This window comes from Cyprinus carpio, chromosome A3 (genome assembly GCF_018340385.1).
Source record: "Cyprinus carpio isolate SPL01 chromosome A3, ASM1834038v1, whole genome shotgun sequence".
Taxonomy (NCBI): Eukaryota; Metazoa; Chordata; class Actinopteri; order Cypriniformes; family Cyprinidae; genus Cyprinus; species Cyprinus carpio.
This window is the reverse complement of record NC_056574.1, coordinates 31383443-31406874: the sequence shown is the minus strand read 5'-3', so window position 1 is coordinate 31406874 and position 23432 is coordinate 31383443. Positions and strand designations below refer to the sequence as shown.

At 36.7% G+C, this 23432-nt stretch overlaps 1 protein-coding gene and 1 pseudogene across 1 annotated transcript; one reads left to right on the top strand and one right to left on the bottom strand.

Annotated features, from left to right (window-relative positions):
- Positions 1-9521: 9521 nt before the first annotated feature.
- LOC109049188 (germ cell-specific gene 1-like protein) lies at positions 9522-18128 on the top strand. Its single transcript, XM_042730185.1, has 5 exons — positions 9522-10009; positions 13574-13621; positions 14342-14494; positions 16259-16370; positions 17552-18128. Exons 1-5 carry the CDS (start codon positions 9709-9711, stop codon positions 17829-17831), a joined length of 894 nt encoding a protein of 297 aa, XP_042586119.1. The 5' UTR covers positions 9522-9708; the 3' UTR covers positions 17832-18128.
- A 1496-nt stretch (positions 18129-19624) lies between these two features.
- On the bottom strand, positions 19625-21217 carry LOC109049189 (annotated as a pseudogene).
- Between the last annotated feature and the right edge of the window lie 2215 nt (positions 21218-23432).

Below are 23432 nucleotides of genomic sequence, written 5' to 3'. Positions count from 1 at the left end.
GTTGCCCTCCAGAACCAAGTTTGGACACCCCTGTTCTATGGCAAACCTTTATTTTTAAGAGTAAACATCCTTAGCTGGTTATGCCAATACATTATGGCAAAACTAACAGACATATATTTGATGTATATTATACCACATCTGCAGCTAGCAAAGAAGATGTCTGCACTTAAAGCGGCCGTTGTGGCGCAATGCAGTTTCATTTGGTTATTTTAGGATACATCCTGAGTTTATGATGCAGGGCTTGTGTGAATGGCTGCTCATGTATTCTGTGCTGTCTGTCCTTAGTGGGGTTCAGTGAGGTGAGTTTCCTTTAGTAGTATCAGGGGGCATGACTTTTCTATATTTATGATACACAGGCAGATTGGATTTTGCAACCCTGTCCTAAGTGTCATGTCAATTAGTGTACTTTTTTTGGCTTGATGATGCTTATTGTAGTTTGTGAGTTGGGGTTGTTTTACTGGGTGGTTGTGCTTTGGTTTGGTTAATGAACAGCCTGAGATACTGACAGCTCTGACCTCATTAGCACTCAATGACTATTTGTGTTGCCTCAAGTCATTGGAGGTGAGTACTGCTCTGTTAACCAGCTTATGACTGACGACAGATCTGCCAGCCAAAAAAGGGAAACTGATCTTAGTGATAGTGTCTGTTGTGCTTTGATTCTTAGCTTTTTATTCAAGAGCATTAGCCTAAATCTTTTTTTTTTTATAAATAAATGAATGAGTAATTTTTTTTCTTACTGTTTTCACTCTTTTCTGCATTTCGCATCATTAACAGTACTGAACTACATGGAATTGCAAAAACAATGTCAGACATGTATTCCCAGCACTGCCATTGTGCATTCCTGTTGCTGTTTCCCATTTGCGATCATTCAAATAAGTAAGTTGAACACAAACTCATAACATAGGTTAAGTCAGTATTGCTCAAACCATAAAAAGCAATGCTGAAAGTGCAAAATAGTGGCAACCCAGAATCCTATATACAAATGTAGTGTTGGTATGAAATACACTATATTGTCATATGAAGTAAAAACAATATATGAAACCTTTTAGAAATTGGTATGTATTAAAGGGGTCATGAACTTCCTTTTTATCCATCCAGTTGATATAATCTGTCATATACTGTATAACATTTCTGTATGCAATGACTTATAGTTCCTCTGCAACGTTACATAAATAATGGGAAAAAATAGAATTAGTAAATATTGTTTTAGATAGTAGATAGAACAAATAACAACCTTTGGATCATGTTTGTCCTGGTGCCAGTAGTGGTGAGTAAGCTCGCATGCAGAGGGATTATTTCATCATATAATGTCAAGCAGATCTAATACCCACCTCTTAACACATCTTAACTGGTTAAACTGCCATGGCGTCAGTGGGTTAGGAAACTGGGCTTATGTCTGACGCCAAACACATCCTTATGACTGTTGCACTGCCCAGACCTGGACTGGTCAAATCTAGGGTGCACTGTCTCAGCTATTAAACATATTATTTATCACCAGTCAAGTAGCCAGCCAAAGCCTGCAAAAGAGTTTGAAGATAGGTGTCCTTAGAGTTTTTGATTATTAAGGGATGACTGTTATTCTTTTTCATATGAGCTCTGCGGCTTGGCTTGAGAGAGGTCAAATCTGATTTATGTAATCAGTTGTATTCAGTCATTTAACAGGATTATCTAATGCTGACATTGTGATTTCAAAATTACTAAAGAAACATTTTGCATGTTTTACAGACAGTGCCTATTTAATTTGTTGTTTTACATCGATAAAACCTAGAATATTTCTTAAACATGTTTCCAACACTTATAATGTCTTTTAGAGTAGAAGAAACAACACAAAAGCAATTAAGTTCAGCACTGGAGGATATCCAGGTAAGGATTACATAAAGCAGTTTTATGCTTTAGCTTCCCTTTTCCAGGAAGTTACAGCAAAACCGTAATCAAGTGGGCACCATGGTCCTGATTACAATCTCCCTTCATGTTCTTTAACATTCAAACTCATGCACAGATATTGAAGGATTAGTTCTGAAATGAATGTATGAAGTGTAATGTACAGTAGAAATTAAACTGGCTCAACACAAAACTAGTTTAGACATTTAAAAATGAAACTAAATCAATTCTGCCATGGTGTGTGACTCAACATTTCGTCTTCATTTTATCTCATTGTTCTACTTTATACATTTCTTATTACTTTGATAATTATATTTGGTTGCTTTGCATATTTTGTCCTTTTCCCATGAGCACGTCATTTTAAAGTCAAAATTAAAGTCCTTGCAAAAATTCATTGCAATGCACCTCAAGCATCTAATACAGTCAAGTCAAGTCAAGTCACCTTTATTTATATAGCGCTTTAAACAAAACGGATTGTGTCAAAGCAACTGAACAACATTGATTAGGAAAACAGTGTGTCAATAATGCAAAATGACAGTTAAAGGCAGTTCATCATTGAATTCAGTGATGTCATCATGCAGCTCAGTTCAGTTTAAATAGTATCTGTGCAATAATTTGCAATCAAGTCAACAATATCGCTGTAAATGAAATGTCCCCAACTAAGCAAGCCAGAGGCGGCAAGGAACCAAAACTCCATCGGTGACAGAATGGAGAAAAAACCTTGGGAGAAACCAGGCTCAGTCGGGGGGCCAGTTCTCCTCTGACCAGATGAAACCAGCAGTTCAATTCCAGGCTGCAGCAAAGTCAGATTGTGCAGAAGAATCATCTGTTTCCTATGGTCTTGTCCCGGTGGTCCTCTGAGACAAGGTCTTTACAGAGGATCTGTCTCTGGGGCTCTAGTCCTGGTCTCCGCTGTCTTTCAGGGCTGTAGAGGTCCTTTCTAGGTGCTGATCCACCATCTGTGCTGGATACATATTGGATCCGGGTGACTGCAGTGACCCTCTGACTTGGATACAGACTGGATCTGGTGGCTACGGTGACCTCGGAATAAGAAAGAAACAGACTAATATTAGCGTAGATGCCATTCTTCTAACGATGTAGCAAGTACATTGGGTGTTTTAGGAAGTGTTCCCGGTTCCGGTTAAACTAATTAATGCAGCCTAAAAATCCTTTAACGGATTTGGATATTAGAAGTGTATTAGAATGTTATGTGTAAGCCAGGTTAAAGAGAGGGGTCTTTAATCTAGATTTAAACTGCAAGAGTGTGTCTGCCTCCCGAACAATGTTAGGTAGGTTATTCCAGAGTTTGGGCGCTAAATAGGAGAAGGATCTGCCGCCTGCAGTTGACTTTGATATTCTAGGTATTATCAAATTGCCAGAGTTTTGAGAACGCAGCGGACGTGGAGGACTATAATGTACCAAGAGCTCGTTCAAATACTGAGGTGCTATACCATTCAGGGCTTTATAAGTAATAAGCAAGATTTTAAAATCTATACGATGTTTGATAGGGAGCCAGTGGAGTGTTGACAGGACCGGGTTAATATGATCATACTTCCTGGTTCTAGTAAGAACTCTAGCTGCTGCATTTTGGACTAACTGGAGTTTGTTTACTAAGCGTGCAGAACAACCACCCAATAGAGCATTACAATAGTCTAAACCTTGAGGTCATAAACGCATGGATTAACATTTCTGCATTTGACATTGAGAGCATAGGCCGTAATTTAGATATATTTTTGAGATGGAAAAATTCAGTTTTACAAATGCTAGAAACGTGGCTTTCTAAGGAAAGGTTGCTATCAAATAACACACCTAGGTTCCTAACTGATGACGAAGAATTGACAGAGCAGCCATCAAATCTAAGACAGCGTTCTAGGTCATTACATGCAGAGCTTTTAGGTTCTATAATTAACACCTCTGTTTTTTCAGAATTTAGCAGTAAGAAATTACTCGTCATCCAGTTTTTTATATCGACTATGCATTCCGTTAGTTTTTGGTATGTTTTGCCGGGCTGCGAAGAAATATAGAGCTGAGTATCATCAGCATAACAGTGAAAGCTAACACCATGTTTCCTGATGATATTTCCCAAGCGTAACATGTAAAGCGTGAAGAGAAATGGCCCTAGTACTGAGCCTTGAGGTACTCCATACTGCACTTGTGAACGATATGATACCTCTTCATTCACTGCTACGAATTGATGGCGGTCATATAAGTACGATTTAAACCATGCTAATGCACTTCCATTAATGCCAACAAAGTGATCTAGTCTATGCAAAAGAATAGTGTGGTCAATAGTGTCCAACGCAGCACTAAGATCCAATAGCACTAATAGAGAGATACAACCACGATCAGATGATAAGAGCAGGTCATTTGTAACTCTAAGGAGAGCAGTCTCAGTACTATGATACGGTCTAAATCCTGACTGGAAAATTCTCACAGATGCCATTATTCTCTAAGAAGGAATATAATTGTGAGGATACTACCTTTTCTAGTATCTTGGACAGAAAAGGGAGATTCGAGATCGGTCTATAATTAACTAGTTCTTTGGGGTCAAGTTGTGGTTTTTTGATGAGAGGCTTAAAGAGTTAAGACTGCAGTTTGAGCAAGCGGCTCGAATTGATATGGCTCAGGCCCTGGCCCTGTGTCCACAGACACCTCGACATCCTCCACTTCAGGTGAAGGTGGGGGAGAAAAGTCCTCTACTTCAAATGAACGCTCTGTTGCAAAGCTACTTGCGTCACTACAGTCACTCTCCATTTTAGCGACTCTGACAGCAGCTGTCAATCAATCCGTTACTGCGGGTCTCAGGTTCACCCCCACCCTCGGTTCGTCCCCTCTATCTCCGCTGTGCCCTGCCCACTTTTCAGCATTTTTCAAATATTGCCAGTGGGTGGAGTCAGGCTCTGACCAGGGGTTTAGTAACCCTTTAATAACAGCCAGTTTGAAGGTTTTGGGGACATATCCTAATAACAATGAGGAATTAATAATAGTCAGAAGAGGATCTATGACTTCTGGAAGCACCTCTTTTAGGAGCTTAGATGGAATAGGGTCTAACATACATGTTGTTGGTTTAGATGATTTAACAAGTTTATACAATTCTTCCTCTCCTATAGTAGAGAATGAGTGGAACTGTTCCTCAGGGGATCTATAGTGCACTGTCTGATGTGATACTGTAGCTGATGGCTGCATGGTTACAATTTTATCTCTAATAGTATCGACTTTAGAAGCAAAGTAGTTCATAAAGTCATTACTGCTGTGATGTTGGGAAATGTCAACACTTGTTGATGCTTTATTTTTCGTTAATTTAGCCACTGTATTGAATAAATACCAGGGGTTATGTTTGTTTTCTTCTAAAAGAGACGAAAAGTAATCAGATTTAGCAGTTTTTAATGCTTTTCTGTAAGATAGGTTACTTTCCCTCCAAGCAATACGAAATACCTCTAGTTTTGTTTTCCTCCAGCTGTGCTCCATTTTCCGGGCTGCTCTCTTTAGGGTGCGAGTGTGCTCATTATACCACAGTGTCAGACTGTTTTCCATTAACCTTCCTTAAGCGTAAAGGAGCAACTGTATTTAAAATGCTAGAAAAGAGAGAGTCCATAGTTTCTGTTACATCATCAAGTTGTTCTGAGGTTTTGGATATGCTAAGGAATTGGGATACATCAGGAAGATTACTTACAAAGCAGTCTTTTGTGGTAGAAGTGATGGTTCTACCATACTTGTAACAACAAGTAGAATTTACAGTTTTAGCTATATGAATTTTGCACAAAACTAAATAATGATCTGAGATATCATCGCTTGGCTGCATAATTTCAACACCATCAACATCAATTCCATGTGACAGTATTAAATCTAGAGTATGATTTCGACAATGAGTAGGTCCTGACACGTGTTGTCTAACCCCAATAGAGTTCAGAATGTCTATAAATGCTGATCCCAATGCATCTTTTTCATTATCAACATGGATATTAAAATCACCAACAATTAAAACTTTATCTGCAGCCAGCACTAACTCGGATGTAAAATCAGCAAACTCTTTAATAAGGACTGTATGGTGCCCTGGTGGCCTGTATACAGTAGCCAGCACAAACATCACAGGGGATTTATCATTAACATTTGTTTCTCTGGATAATGTTATATTAAGCACCAATACTTCAAACGAGTTATACTGTACTTGAAGCCTGCCCTCTGAGAAATCCTGAAAACATTGTCATAAATTGAAGCAACACCTCCCCCTTTACCTTTTGGACGTGGCTCATGTTTATAACAGTAATCTTGGGGTGTAGACTCATTTAAAATAATGTAATCATCAGGTTTTAGCCAGGTTTCTGTCAAACAGAGTGCATCTAGATTATGATCAGTGATCATATTATTTACAAAAAGTGCTTTCGTAGAAAAGGGCCCTGATATTCAATAAGCCACGCTTTATCATTTGTTTATCCGTATTACATCTGTTTTTTATTTGTTGAACCTCAATTAAATTGTTGCTCTTAAATTGGTTTGGACAGTCTCTATAGTGTGATATCTAGGTGAAAGAGTCTCTAAGTGCTGAGAATTAACTGACTTCTGTGACTGGAGGAGGCTAGCAGACGGTCGGTTTAGCCAGTCTGTCTGCTTCCTGACCTGGGCCCCAGTTAGTCAAGTACAAACTCTAAGACTATATACCATATTTCTAGAGAGAAGAGCGGCACCACCCCAGGAGGGATGAAGACCATCTCTTTTCAACAGGTCAGGTCTGCCCCAAAAGCTTGTCCAATTGTCTATGAAACCTATGTTATTCTGCGGGTACCACTTAGACATCCAGCCATTGAGTGATGACAATCTGCTATGTATCTCATCACCACGGTAAGCAGGGAGGGGACCAGAGCATATTACAGTGTCTGACATCATGCTTGCAAGTTCACACACCTCTTTAATGTTATTTTTAGTGATCTCCGACTGCCGAAGTCGAACATCATTAGCGCCAGCGTGAATAACAATCTTACTGTATTTACGTTTAGCATTAGACAGCACTTTTAAATTTGCTAAGATGTCAGGCGCTCTGGCTCCCGGTAAAAATTGGACTATGGTGGCTGGTGTCTCTATTTTCACATTCCGTACAATAGAATCGCCAATATCTAGAGCACTTTCATCAGGTTTCTCAGTGGGTGCATCACTGAGTGGGGAGAACCTGTTTAATGTCTTGATTGGAACAGAAGAGTGGTGTGCCGCCTCACAGTCACCCAGTTGCCCTGCTGCAAAGGCCCTGTTACTGGAACCGAACAATGTACAGGACTCCCTGAGCTAGACACATTCAAAGCTGTATCTAGAGCCCTCACATTCTTACTGTCCTCAATTAAAGTTTGGATGCGTGTCTCTAATTGTGAAATCTTCTCTGTCAGCCTAACTATTTCCCTGCATTTATCACATGTGAATCCCTCGTCACTAACAGAGATAGATAAACTATACATGTGGCAAGCAGTGCAAATAACAATAGCAGGAGAAGCCATTACTCACCGTGCTTGATGAAAGATTCTTACCACAGTTGTTTGATGAACTTGTGAAAAACCAGAGAGAGAGTAGCGAGAGAGAGGAGAGGATGAAAGAAAACAGCGATAGGCACAAATGGAAACGCAAATAACAAGCTAACGAGTGCTAACGCGATGCAGGTGCACTGCACTTGCGGATTTAAAATAAAAGTGAATGATCAAATTAATCAGATTTGATTGATAATATCAGAAATATGGTGGGAATTAAGTTATATTTTATCACTTTAAACAACAGAGAGTGATTGTAATATAAAGATTCTACAGAAAAACAAAGCTACACGGAGCTACGATCACAAAAAAGTATGTAATAAGGCAAGGACAAAGATTCAGCCTGTACCATATTATGTATGGCAATGAATGAGTGATTTCCGGAAACACTTTGTACTTTGTATAGGTGGACTGATTAAAAAAAAAAAAAAAAAAAGCAAATCTGCCTTTAGAAAAGTAGGTAGAAGTAATAAAATATTACATTCTGTAAAATGAATATCTCTGTGACAAAGCATGAAATATCCAGAAACCAATAAACCTCAGGATTCCATATTACATAAACATCCACCACTGTTCTTTGATATTACGAGCCTTAATCCAGTCCTAGTATTTCCTGTTCAACCGCACCTCAGAGAGAGAGAGAGAGAGAAAAAGTAATTTCCTTCTTTTTCCTATATTTCCAACCTTTGTCCTCAAGTAGGATGCAACCTTGTCACCTGTTCATATAAAATGGCACTGGGGTGGGGGGAAATTCTAAAGTTAACTATGGCCTATATAGCACAAGCAAAAAATGCTTTGAACAAGGTTCAAAGCGGTACTAAATTTGAGTTTTTACACTAATTGCAGCTTAAAGGGATAGTTCACCCAAAAATGAAAATTTGATGTTTATCTGCTTACCCCCAGGGCATCCAAGATGTAGGTGACTTTGTTTCTTCAGTAGAACACAAACAAAGATTTTTTAACTCAAACCGTTGCAGTCTGTCAGTCATATAATGGAGGTGAATGGGAATCATGGCTTTGAGAGTCAAAAAAACATACACAAACAAAACCAAATTAAACCCTGCGGCTCGTGACGATACATTGATGTGTAAAGACACAAAACGATCAGTCTGTGCAAGAAACTGAACAGTATTTATTTTGTTTTGTACCTCTGATTCACCACAATGTCCGAACTGTCCTGAACTGTCCTATATCCTATGTCAGCATAATTGTACTCTAGACCAAACCCACAAGGGCTTATGTTATAAATGTATGTATATATATATATATATATGTATTTTTTTATATGTATGTATAAATATATATATATAAAATTATATATATATATATATTATGTTATAAATGTATGGCATAATTGTACTCTAGACCAAACCCACAAGGGCTTATGTTATATATATATATATATATATATATATATATATATATATATATATATATATATATATATATATATAACATAAGCCCTTGTGGGTTTGGTCTAGAGTACAATTATGCTGTATATATATATATACATACATTTATAACATAAGCCCTTGTGGGTTTGGTCTAGAGTACATTTATGCTGACATCTGTCAGCTCTTAAACATATTTTCCACAGTTGTTGCCTTATATTTGTATGAAATATCCTGCATCAGTCATCCAGCTGTCAAATTGGACAGGATTTGCTTTATGTGCTCACACACACATATATAAGCGGTGTGTGTGTGTGTGTGTGTGTGTGTGTGTGTGTGTGTGTGTGTGTGTGTGTACAAAGCAACAGTTCTTGCATGCATAAACAGAGCTTCTTCACAGCATCAAAGATGTTACGGATTTATCTTTATCTTTTTTTTACTGTAAACTATTGTTGAACAATCTTTTGCAGTTCATTGAAAGGCAGTCTTGAAAATGTGGGAAGTTTCCTCTGAAATGCTGGCAAACAGCCCTGCATCAGATTGAAGAATAATCTGATTGATAATCTGTTTTATTGCTATGCTCACAAAAATAAGCTATGGGTTTAGATGGAAGAAGAAAACCAAGGTCTGACATGCAATTTGCCCTTTGAAATGATAACAGTGAAAAGGATGGGGGAAGGGAATCGTGGGTCAGGAGGGGGGCCGCATGGTGAGTTAGAGCGAACCATAAGAGCCTGATAGCATTAGAGCTAGGCATGAAGTAGAGCAGCTGTCATTTGTGAAATCCAGTTGGTCTAACAAGGAGAAGAAAGGACAGATCTGCAAAACCCGATAATCCTGAAGATACCAATTCCAAAAAGTTTGAATGTCTGAAGCAAGGACCTCGAAGCCAGGATTACTTGTCTCCTCGTGCCTCCTAGAGAGCTATGGGTATACAGCGTGCTCAGAGAGCATCCCTGGCTCTCACTCTTAACTACGTGGCGTTCGCCTTGGCTGTTTCGGCCGTCACCACTAGCTACTGGTGTGAGGGAACCAGGAAGGTGGTAAAGCCTTTCTGCATGGGGACGGTGAAAGTCAAGCAGACGTACTGCATCCGCTTTAACAGCTCCAACATCAACGACACACGGCTGGTGCAGTACATCTACGAGACAGGAGAAGAGAAGTTCCTCATGAGGAAGTTCCATGCGGGGATCTGGTTCTCCTGCGAACAAACCGTGGACTTAATAGGTAAGACAACATCACTGGCTCTTTGTCATGGATGGACTGCCTGCACAAGGCTGTAATTAAGGAGAATAAATAGTAGGAGGTTTCACTAATGATGGGTGAAAGTGAAAGCATGTTTGGACAGTGTTTCTTTTGTCAAAAGTTAACAGACAGTATCTCAACAAAGACTGACTTCCAAATGCCAAAGACTCAGTCAGTACTAGAACATTTGGAGTAGTTCATTTTCCATCTCTGGGACTGGACTGAATGAATTTGGCAACGCTTTACAATAAGGTTGTGTTAATGAAATTGTTAAAGAGATAGTTCACCCCAAAATTAAAATCCTATAATTTACTCACTCTCAGTTTGTTCTAAACCTTTGTGAGTTTTTTTCTTCTGTTGAACACAAAAGTGGTACTATGGAAGTCAAGGGGGCCAGAAACTCTTTGGCTACCCAAATTTTTCAGAATATCTTCTTTTGTGTTCAGCAGAAGTAAGAAATTCATTCATTTCATTTTTGGGTGAACAATAATTAACAATATTTGTAAACAGCATTAATTAATCTTTGTTAATGCTGACTTGTACATATACTAATGCATTTCTTAACATAGCATACATGGTTAACATTAGTTGAAGTGAAGTGAAGTGAAGTGAAGTGAAGTGAAGTGATTTTTTATTTTTTGGACAAAGACATTGAACTCAACAGTTTTGATTTGTGCTCTGCATTTTACCCATCCAAGTGCACACACACAGTAGTGAACACATACACCATGAACACAACCCCAGAACAGTGGGCAGCCATATTTGCAGTTGGGTGTTTGGTGCATTGCTCAAGGGTCTCACCTCAGTCGTGGTATCAAGGATGGTAGAGCGACTGAGACTCAAACCCACAACGTCTAGGTTACAGGTCTGACTCTCTAACCATTAGGCCATGACTTCCCCAGTTAATGCATTAGTTAATATAAACTAACAATGAATAACAGTCCTTTTTGGTTGGTTTATGTGAACTGATACATCTGCATTTATGCATAATGAATTCTAACATGAAATAACAATGAATAATGCTTTTATAGCACTGTTATTAATCTTCAAAATATAACCTATTGTAACATCTCAGTTACCTATGTAACCTTGGTTCCCTGAAAAAGGAAGCAGCTGACACTATGGGAACACTGCCAGGTGTGACAATTGTCTGAAGCTCATGTAAAAAGACACTAATTTATTCTCCTCAATTTTTTATGAAGGGAGGAATCAGTAACCCTTTAGGAATGTTAAAACCATAAACAGAACCAGCTTAAGAGTCAGAAGCCTCTCAGGGACTGACTCCAACTGTTCAAACCAAGAGTAGTGAACCCTTCTAAAACCACAGATAGTTCCAAAAAGGAACACAAACATAACAGAAAAGTCTTGTCCCACACATAAAATGGGAGACAAAACAACTCCTTAAGGAACTCCAGCATTGAACCAGCAGGGCAGTAAACTGGGTCCAAATTGCGATTTCTACACCAAGAGTCAAATAGCTTCCATTTGAGAGCACAAAACCTCCTAGTGGAGGGAGCCATCCTTTCAAAAATGGTCACCTTCAGCCCAGGTGAGAGACCAAAGCCAGCATCTCCATCTTTATGTGCCGTAAAAAATGCCCACCGTTCCAGACTTTGATGGTTGGGAAGCATTAGTAGACTGCACTCCAGCCTACTAGTGAGGCATTTGACTCGTGGCAAAGGACTTTGTCTAGAGAAACACTGCAAATCAGAAACTGGCATTGTGTCCATATGAAGAGGGTCTGATAGTATCTACATGTGACCCTCACACTGAGAAAGCTAACAGGAATGAACTCGCTGAGTTTCTTCTGTGAAACAGGCCCAGCAGAATCACTGGTGAAGCAGTTTTGAGACCCCAAAATCTGCAAATCAGACTAACATTGACGTCCTGCCCTATTCTGAGTTATTTAGAGAGACAGGTACAAAACAACTGAACACGAGCAGTAGTCATCCATGTCTGCATCGAGCTTAAGGCTAATACTGTTCCTAAAAACATGGTCTGCTGGCTCTGCAGTAGAAAAGTCCTCCAAGGATCCATTCTCAACCCTAGACCTCGAAATTATGATCAAGAACAGAGTCTTGACACCAAGTCCCCAGACTACTGTGCTACAGTTAGCCAGTCGAAGAGGAAGGTCTGCACACAAATGCTCTGGAGTCCAGTGGAGTCAGAGTAAAATCCATGCACCTTGTAATTGTGCAAGATGCTAAGGCTAGGCTGAAAGGGAGTGGGAAGAATTGGTAAGCTTTACCCCTAAAAGCAAACCTGAGGAACTTCTTGCATCTCTGATTGATCTAAATATGGAAGACCCTAAAATAAAATAAATTAAAATAAAATAAAACATAAAATAAACACCCTTCAGATCTATAGTGATGAACCAATTTCCCAGCTGGGATTTGCTCCTCCATCAGCATCCTCAAACTGCAACTCTGAAGAATGTAGTTCAGTAGACTCAAATCAAAGAAAGGCATTGACCCCCATATACTTTTTTTGACACCTGATCATATAAGACCTTTGAGAACTCTCTCCAAAGAGGAATAACTTCCTGCCCCAAAATGAGAGCCTCCCAAATGCCAATAATTGTGGTGAGCACTCTAATAAAACGAGGCAGACCATGCCGAAATCAGAAGTTATGCCCGTTTTATGTTTCGAAGAACCTATAATGACACATTTGACAGAAGTTTCCACACTGGAGACAGAGAGAGCCGTCAGTTGCTCTGACTGACCATGTGTCTGCTTAAACCTACAGTACCTTCATGAGGACAGAGTCTGGAAGGGTTTACAATTTTGTGCCTCTATGTGAATTAGACCTTCCAGGACTGGGTACTGAAGAGACTAAAAACAGGTGAGTCCATTTTACAGGAAGAGCTGTCTGAGTCGGCAAAAAGGATACAGTGTGAACTATGAGGACACCACTCACTGTGGACACAATGTCATGGATGTGTGACATGAGGCACAGTTCCTGAACTCCAAAAGCCTTGGAGTAAACAAGAGTACATTGTCATATGAAGTATAATATCGATGATACTATAGTCTATCAGCACAACTCTAATGAAGTATATGAACAGCCTGCTGTTGTCTGAGAACCATGTTGTGATTGAAGGGTGCTTGCCCTCTCTTTCCTTACTAACAAGTCAGCTGAAAAGCATCTGAGTCATGCAAACCAATTGTTTGCTAGCACAAAGCACCAAATTATTTGCAAACGCCAGTCTGCCCATTGCCAAACTCCTCCGAATCTGATTTTTCTCAAATGCACGGCTGAGATGCTATGATAAAGTCAGTAAATTTGCATGTTTCTCTATGGGGTTCAGACAATCGTCACACCTGAGGGTGTTCCCATAGCATCAGTTACCAATGGAGCATTAAGTGAACCTATGAAAGGGAATATTAGTATAATTAATTAAATTAGTGTTTATTATTTATTAATTAACATTAACATTTAATAAATTATGTAAATATTTTTGTTCATTGTTACTGAATGTGAATCCTTTTGTTTATGAACATTTGGAGACAGTAGCCAATGTTTACCAGAACTTTCTCTGTTTGTAGGATTTAACTGTAGGAGCTTTTTAGAGATCACACCAGATCATGAAAGAGGTGGGTAAGTAACAAGTGTTACGTGTTATTCATATGAACAATAAGCAATTGTAACATACAGTATCATTAACAAATTATCCTCTATTACCTTCTATTACTGATTATTGATCAAACCTTCAATTCACAGTATTTACACCAGAAAGAAAGAAACATGTTTGGAGCAGACCAAAAAGCATAATGGCAATTAAAAACAGCAGACATCTTAAATATCAATTTCAAAGTCTTTTTTTTTCTTTATTTTTCTTTATTTATTTATTTTTGAGCAGAAAGCACAACATTTTATCGCCTTTAATATACATTTTGTCTAAAATGTATACAATAGAGGAGAGGAAAATGTACTTAATGTAATGTGCTAATAAAAGAAACTATTACTACTATATGTTAAAGAGACAAAAACACCACTTGTTTAATATTAACATCTGATAAACTTAAAAATATAAATAAGAAATACTGTATCAGTGCTGTCCATTTTGGCACTTTATGGTTTGTAATAGTCATCTTGTATTGAAAGCTTCTTAAGTTTACAATATATGCAGAAGGAATGTAAATAATGTATAAATGATAATATGTAAGCATTATGTAATGTATAAAATAAATGTAAGCTCTAATGTAAAAAACAACAGGACGATGATGTCTCATGTGATTAAAAAAGAGATATTCCCATTCTTATCAGCTCTCTCTCTCTCTCTCTCTCTCTCTCTCTCTCTCTCTCTCTCTCAGGAGTGCTCTGGCTGTGTATTGTGGCTGAGTGCCTGTACATTGCTCTGCTGTTCACTGGTGGAGCTTTGATGGTGATAGAGATGTGTCCATGCTTTAACTTGATAAACAGACTCAAGCTCAATGCCTTTGCAGCTCTGTGCACTGCTCTCTCAGGTAACTAATTTCTATTAATTAAAAAGAGATGAGCGAAATTGGGGTGGGACAAATTGACAGGCTTGCCTGCTTATTTATTTATTTAATTATAGTTAATTGCCTTTAGTTTAGGATAATACTAATTTAAAATGGATATATGTGCTATAAAGTTTCTTTTGTCAACTTGTAGGAGTACAATATGATATAGCAGTATCTCAACTACATGCTCTACATTACAAGATTCTATTAGTAGATTCTATTCTATTTCAAGCAGCCATATAATTAACACTTTTGTAGCACTTTCTCTGACTCTAAGACAGTAGAAGCTTTGTAGGCAGCAGACTTACCCTACTTCCCTTACTTTGCTTACCCTTGTTCCAATACTGTACAAGTCTCCTTCTTCTGCTGAACACACCAAAAAAAGATATTTTGAAAAATGTTGGTAACAAAATAGTTGACTTTAGCCACTGACTGTCTTGGAATTTAATCCGTACTATGGAGGTCAATAGTTACCATCAACTTTTCTTTAAAATATCTATTTTTGTGCTTGACAGAGGAAAGAAACTCACACGTTTGGAAAAACTTGAGGGTGAGTAAATGATGACAGAATTTTCATATTTAGGTGAACTATCCCTTTAATATGTTCATGGATTTGACTTCATAGTGTTTGCAACTTACACTATAAATTGAAAAAGTTGAGAAAGAGCAATAATTTCCTGTTTTGCATGAGGTGATCCTTTAACTAAAACACAACTGTAAGTTTACAGGTATTTCCTTTAACCTTAAATCACAACTCAATTCAATGTAAAAAATATTCAGTATGTTTCGTATGGTTAAAAGAAAAAAATGTATTTTTTTAATTTTTGCTTGTGCAATTTCAGCACTGACAGACAAAGGAACGCCAGTCCCTGTTGAATGCTCATTTGCCAGAAAAGCAAAAAATCCTGCTAGCTCAACTCCAGTCAGCCCCAGCTGTGAAACAGAGATGATATTATACTCCACATATGGGCATCGCTAGGCCATTATTAGGGGGGCTATAGCAAAACAGTTTACCAAGAAAATCAATCTTTATTTTGCATAAATATCCTTTTTTTATATATATATATATTTCAATATATTTACTGATTTTTTTTTAAATAATTATTAGATTATATTATTATTGTATTATATAAGAAAAAGATGTTTTGCAGTGAATGTGTGCGGGGGTGGGTGAGAGGTAGCTGCCTGTCTGCTCTGGTCTGAATGAGCGATCTGTCCCAACAGCGAGGGGATTTGGTGGTTTGTGCTGTAATCGGATTGGTGAGGGGGTTAGTGGTTCTGGTACGAGACATGGCCAACAGAGACCATCCTCCCTCCCCCTACTGTATATTTGCACTAATCCTGATGATTGTAGGAATGCTCACCAACACACTCGATGCACACCAGCACCTGCCATATGATGCATAAGCATGTGCATGTTTCATTTAATGTTTACTTGGTTTCAACTTATAATCAACAGAATGTGTGTCACATTAAAAAGTTTTACTTCCTTCTTTTCAGACCATTAGTCGATGCAACCTCAGAAATGAAAAGAATTATTATAATGTAATATACAATAATGTATTAATACTACACAATAATGTAATACAGTAATGGTACTGGTACAATAATGTAATAATAATAATTTTTTTGCTTCTTATAAAGCTGGTTTTGCAACTGGACAGAGTTTGTATAGTCATTATACTGAAATCTTGTGGATAAAGCCAAAAATGACAACTTACACATTGTAATTTTTCTGTGCCCCAGGCCTTTTTGGGATGGTCGCACATATGATGTTCACCACGGCATTCCAGCTGGCTGTCCAGATGGGTCCAGAAGACTGGAGACCTAAGACTTGGGACTATAGCTGGTCCTATCTGTGAGTCTCACAAATGGCACATCACAAATAAGTTTGTCAGCAGCTGTTCATTAATAAAAGCCAAGCCAGGTGAACGAGCAGGATAATTGATCTTAGACTTGAAAATGTATTTTGCACAAACGTCAACATTTTGGGAAGCTAATTTGTCCTGTGGTGTGACAAATTCAAACTAACTGTTTCTGAATTATTATTATTAAGTTGACCAGATTTCAGAACATTTCCTAGTTCTGTGGTTAAAATATCATTGAAATCTCATATGTATAACATTTGTATTTTTATTTATTTTTTGATAACTATCAAAAAACAGGGGCAATTTATATTTGTATGGGTTTTTTATTTATTTATTTTTTATTGTGGGTTCAATATACTATTATTATAATTCATATTTACAATTATGTTTGTAGACCAAACTGACTGGTTTTAATACAATTCATCAAACATCACACTATGAAAAATAGTAACCACTGCAAAATAGTACATGAATGAATTAATTATTTATTTAATACAACTGTAACTGTATGTACATATTTATAACATTTTCTAATTTTATGTAATATTTAAATTTTCACAAACTGAATATACTGCATACAGTAATTAAATTTTTTGTATATTTATCTTGCATTTTTCTGCATGTGTAATTTTTTAGTTATTTGTTTTTATTGTTTTATTTATTCATATCGGGGTGTACTGTCACCCACGTGTAAGATATGTGTGTGTGGGTGTGTAAATTACTGTGTTGCTATAGCAGCACCTTCAGGAACATTTAAAACTGCACAGCATGCAAAATGCAAAACAATCCCACATGCTGTTCAGGACCAGTCATATACAGTAGTACACACAAACAGTATTACTTCATTTAACCTGAATAGTTAGTGTTTAACTACTATGAAATGGGTATCCATTCTTGAAATTGTCATGCCAATGGACCATTAAAATTCAATACAAAACAATAAAAATAAAAAACAAGATGAATAAAATGGTGAAAAACTTCAAGAAACAGTGACAATACCATAAATATACACTTTCCCTTGTAAATGTTGTGCATTAACTACATATCTCAGTAAATTTTTTCAATTTTTTTTTATTAAAAAGTATAAATTAAATACTAAATTATTTATTTTAAATTAAAAATAGAATGGTAAAAATTTTAATTTATCATGCTCCTCTCATCTTTCTGTCAGTCTGGCGTGGGGCTCATTTGGCACCTGCATGGGCTCGGCGGTCACAGTTCTAAACCATTACACCAAAACCATCACTGAGTTTAAGTTCAAGAGGAGGACCATTGAGAAGAAACTGCGCATCAAGCAGAAGATCCTGGAGCTGGACATGCCAGAAGACTTATGGTACATCAATTCATTGCAAGAGCAAGCAGATCAACACACTGCCCTGTATGTGAATGGCAACCAACCATCCTGCTTCAACCCCACAATACTGGACAACTGGGACAGAGAATACTGCTGAAATTCATGAAGGGCACTGCTCCTCTTCAACACAGACATTTCTTTGTGCTTTTATATCACACATCATAGGGCTTTGATCAACAGAGCAGCATATGGATTGAACTAAAATATTTAGCAGTGCTGATTCTGTTCAGGCAATACTCGCTGTGCTATTGTGAACATTATTCATATGCTGATAACTGAGGTTTAAAGGAAAGTTCTGAAATTTTTTAAAAGAAAACAACAACTTTGATAATCTTGAATTTGTACTTCTTTTTACAAAAAAAAAAAAATGCAGTGGAGTAGTTTTAAATAGTCACTTTGTCATATGACAAAACCATAAAATAGCACATTGTCACAGACAGAGACACATTATTGTTCAATGTTTGGGGTTTGTAAGATTTTTAAATGTTTTGAAAGAAGTTCAACAAGGCTGCATTTATTTGATAAACAAATACATAGTATAAACAGTTATACTGTGAAATATTATTACGATTTGAAATAATTGTTTTTTATTTAAACATATTTTAATGTGTAACTTTATTCCTCTGATGGTAAAGCTTCATTTTCAGTTAGCGAACCGTAACGGGGGAAAGGTCAGGATGATTCCAGGGGCCCGACAAGGCAGAGGGGGCCCGGAACTCGATTATTTGTTGTTGTTATTTTTTTTAAAACATTTTTAAATTAATTACTGCATATTTATCCATTCAAAATGCCATTATTTTTCATATGAACTTGGCTGTTTGTGAATTTTTTTCAAGCCGTACCACAATGAGGTAAGGACGCCATCTTCTGGACCAACATTTCAGTGCCTCTGGCAGAAAGACTCTTTTAAAACAGGCTCCAGTGCCACATTTATTACAGACTTGTGTCATTGCCAACCTTCTTGTAGATGCACTTGTTGTAGGATGAGTGAAATCCCTCAGTCTCTTACGGGTGTAAGCGTGGGTTTCTGGATTAGTTCTGCCTTTGGTGGAAGGAAATCGATTCAGTTTTTACATAATGTGTGATTCAAGCATATAGCGCTTCTTATTAAAAGAATAATTAAACTGACAACGCTCATAATTAAATATTAAAGGTGCTGCATGTAAGATTTTGACTCTACTAAAGCATAAAAATACCATAATATGTTTGCAGATATTTAAGAAACATGCTAAATTAACATAGGCCTACTTGTTTATTTCGGAACCAGTTGCCAGTTTGCAGAAAACACAGCGTATTTCATTTAATTCATCGTCACCTTTGCTCGTTCCTGTTTGTGTGGTCAATCTGGCAACCTGCGTCAAGTCTGAGGAGGAGGGGCCGGATGAAAAAATCCTCTCCAATATTTTGAATTTGGACTGCAATATCTAGTTCAACCACTCTGTGTCAATCCTACATACAGCACCTTTACTCACACAGACACAGTACAGTACATTGAGTGCACCTTAACTAAAATGTTACTGTCAAAAAATCTGAAAGATCAACATAAATCTCACTATTCTCACAGCTGTATGGTTTACTGTGTTAATAGTTGGTGGTCTGAACCATCAGTTGGCCTACAGAATGATGATATAATAAATGTGATGAAAATAGAAGTATTGATTGTTCATCACATTTTCATATTAATAACCACTTGGAGCTTGTGGTTTTGTTAATTTATTAATATAATCTATTTCTCTGCCATCTGTGCAGCTGGTGATTTCTAAACAGGCTGTTTGTGTGTTTCCATTCTGATAGAGCTCAGGGGAACATTATGATTTACATAAAGCTAAAAATGTGAGGCGCATGGTGCAGGTGTATCCGGAGCGAGAGTCATGAAAGTGCAAACAGATGTCATGCCAAAGATTTTTATTTGCAGAATCAAAACCAAAAACTGAAGTACATTAGTCATAGTCAGTGTCAGATACACAGTTCACTTAACACGAAAAGAAATAAAGACAAAACAAGCTGACATTTTCATTCAGACACTATTTTAACACTGTGAAGCTGAGATACTTTTCTTAGTGAATTTTGACCCCACTGACACTTCACATGAGAAATCCGCATTATCCATCCAGTCAGACGACTCGATGGTCAGATAGCTGCTCTTTTTGAAGGTTTTGTCTTGCTGTTTCTCAGTAGGACTGCTCCAAATTCCATCTGTAACGGAGCGACCGTTGACTGACCAGGTGACGTGCACCAAGCTACTGAAATATCCTCAGCCAGACACACGAGTGTAGCTCTACTCTCCTTCAGAGCCTCAGCGGACGGAGACAAGAGAGTCAGAGCAGGAGGAGAGAGAGGGAAGTCTGGAGAAAACAGTCAACAGTAAATGCATGAAAACAGCGAATAATATAATATAATATAATATAATATAATATAATATAATATAATATAATATAATATAATATAATATAATATAATATAATATATGTGATCATTTAATATAATATAATTTATAAGTTGCACAGGTATATTTGTAGCAAAAATTCTGTACATTGAATGGGTCAAAATTATCGATTTTTTTATGCCAAAAATCAATAGGAAATTAAGTAAAGGTCATGCTCCATTAAGCTATTTTATAAATTTCCTTCCATAAATATATTAAAACTTATTTTTTTATTAGTATTATGCATTGCTAAGAACTTTATTTGGACAACCTTGAAGCCGATTTTCTCAAAATTATTATTATTTTTTTTGCACCCTCATATTCCAGATTGTCAAATAGTTGTATCCCAGCCAAATATTGTCCTATCCTAACAAACATACATCAGTAGAAAGCTTATGATTATGCTTTCAGATAATGTACAAATCTCAGTTTTGAAAAATTGATACTTATGACTGGTTTTGTGGTCTAGGGCCACATATATGTATCACAGCTAGGCATATAAAGGAATCATTTATATGATAAACGTAAATTGAATTCTGTTGTAAATTTATGAGGCTTAATATTGATCTTAACCATATTTTGACACTAACCAGAAAATAACAAGCACATTAACAAAGAAAAGCACATTATACCTACAGTACATATATGAGGGTGAGTAAATAATACGCCTTTAAAACATCTACACATACTTCAGAATGGGTCCCATCATAGAACTAAACAACAAATTTGAAATCTTATTTTGAAGATTAATTTTAAATATAAACAGTAAATATTAACAAGAAAAAAAATCTCAAAAGCTCTAATTTGTGTTTTAATTGTCTAATAATAATAAATTAAATGAATTATTAATAATAAGTTATTAAATTAAAACAAATAAAAATAACTTATGTGGGTGTCTGAACAGTAATCAAGAATAAAACTCACTTACCGATCACATTGAGTTTTGTTCCCTGGCCGAATACCACAGTGATACATTTCACGACTTTACTTTTACAAAAACCTCCCACAGTTTCAGACTCAAGAGACACAGAACCAGAACATGAACTTGAACACAAATTTTAACCCCAAACTCTCTTCTTTACTGCTCTTACAGTGATTAAGTGTCATGATGTCAAAAAAATAACTTCATAATCAATTATTTTTTCAGCATGAGGATTCCTAGCTCGGAGATAAAAGATAAACTGCTTGTCATCTATTTAACCAGATAATGTCATTCATCCTTAATTATTGTTCATTTGTAGATGAGGTTTTCAAGATTATTTGCAAATTAGTCTGTTGTTTACAGTGAGCAAATCCACTTTGGGAAGGGGCAGCATTTTCCATACAGAAGTGAACAACTGAATTCCTTTACAAAGGGAATGAGAAGGTCACTTTAAGTGTGTCCTTTATATTCATGTAGATATGTTTCAGATGTGTTCATATCTTCATTCACTGTGATTCACTACAGTAGGATTCACTGGAATTCCTTAAGATAGTATACTGTACAGCCACAGAAGACTTGTAATATAGCACATACTATATGGTCATGAAATATCTGTCCTATTTGGAACTGTTAATAAAAATATATAAAAAATTCAAAAAGTACTTATATCTGTTGTCTAGAAGCAGAAGTGAATGTGAGCAGTGAGGAGGTTTTTGTCATGCTGTGAATCACTGTGATACCTCCTCACTAGCAGAGCTGTCCCATGTGTGACAGTAATACACTACAGAATCATCAACATCCACATTATTGATGATCAGACTATAATCTGATTTAGATGAATGTGTTGATGTGAATTTAGGAGCAGAGAAACCAGATCCATATTTAACTGAGCTCCAGTCATGACGAAATCTTAACACAAACTGAGGAGCTCCTGCTGGAGTCTGTTTGTACCATCTAGCAGACTGATCAGTTACTGTCCCCAGATTACAGTCCAGTTTAGCCGTTTCTCCTTTACTGACTGTGATTAATGGACTCTGAGTCACTACAGTCACTCCACTGGACACCTGCAGAATAAACACAACCTTTACATCAGATTGTGTCCAAACACTTTAAATCATCAGATATGATGAAAACTTACAGGTCAGAAGAGTAAAGAAAGCGCAGAATATTGTGATCATCTTGTGATTTGGTGGATGTGACGTGTGAAGATGAGCAGTGCTGAAGAATAATGCTGAGACCAGACCAGAGAGAGAGACTTTAAGACCGTAAAGAGAAAGACCCGCCCACCTCATACAACACACACTCAACACATCTGACAAACTCAACATGTGCTTTCACTTAATCACAGAAGGAAATCATGAATCTCGTTGAAGTAGATTTTTTTTGTTTGTTTGTTTGTTACAAATTTACTGTGATAAGGTTATCAAAACACATTAAACATAACTAATTGTCTACATAAAAAAAAAACATGATATGTATGAGAGCAGTTTATCAAGAATATCCTGACTGCTTGTTTCCATATAATGAAAGTGATATATCTATCAAGTTTCAGAAAGGTGGATAAATTAATTAAAAAGCAATATTCAATTTTAGGTGAAAAAAAAAAGCTAAGTTTTGTTTTCATAAAAAAAAATATATTGCTTAAATTCTCAATGGTATAAACAGATTCATGAAGGAGTTCCACAGTGTGTCTTATATTTCTTCCAGTTCTTCTACTTACGAAACTGGCTTCTCCTCCCCTAAATTCAACTCAAATCACAAAACTAAATCAGATTATAGTCTGATCATCAATAATGTGGATGTTGTTGATTCTGCAGTCTATTACTGTAAGACATGGGACAAATCTGCTAAAAAGAACGTATCACAGTGATTCACAGCTTGACAAAAACCTCCTCACTGCTCACATTCACTTCTGCTTTCTGCCTGCAGACACTGTCACATTAGATACTGTATGTTATATGAATATAATCAAACACATTTACACAGAGCTGATTATGAGAGCAGGTGTTTCCTGTGTGTCAGGATTAAACTTCCTGTGCTGATGAAAATCTCCACAGATCACTGCATCTAAAAGAAGATGAACTTCAGCACTGTTCTATTCAGAGGATGCATAAAAATCTCTTTAATTAATAGCATTATTAAATGATTATTTCAAAATAACATCTGTCCTGTGAAATCAGCAAATGAATTTGACTTTCAGTACTAGTTTAAAATGTAATAGAATGTTTTATTGATTATTATTTTATTCATATTTAATTGATTTCTATTTTTTAATCAATTAAATTCTATAATTAAAATTGATCAGATGAGATATTCTAATTGCAAACATGTTTTGTTTTTAATAGTACTGC

What these genes read in the sequence shown, in the direction of transcription:
- LOC109049188 (XM_042730185.1), top strand. Translation starts at nt 9,709, where the DNA reads ATGGGTATACAGCGTGCTCAGAGAGCATCCCTGGCTCTCACTCTTAAC. An exon ending in CACACCAGATCATGAAAGAG is followed by an intron (nt 13,622 to 14,341) that starts GTGGGTAAGTAA and finishes TCTCTCTCTCAG; the next exon opens with GAGTGCTCTGGCTGTGTATT. An exon ending in TCTGTGCACTGCTCTCTCAG is followed by an intron (nt 14,495 to 16,258) that starts GTAACTAATTTC and finishes TCTGTGCCCCAG; the next exon opens with GCCTTTTTGGGATGGTCGCA.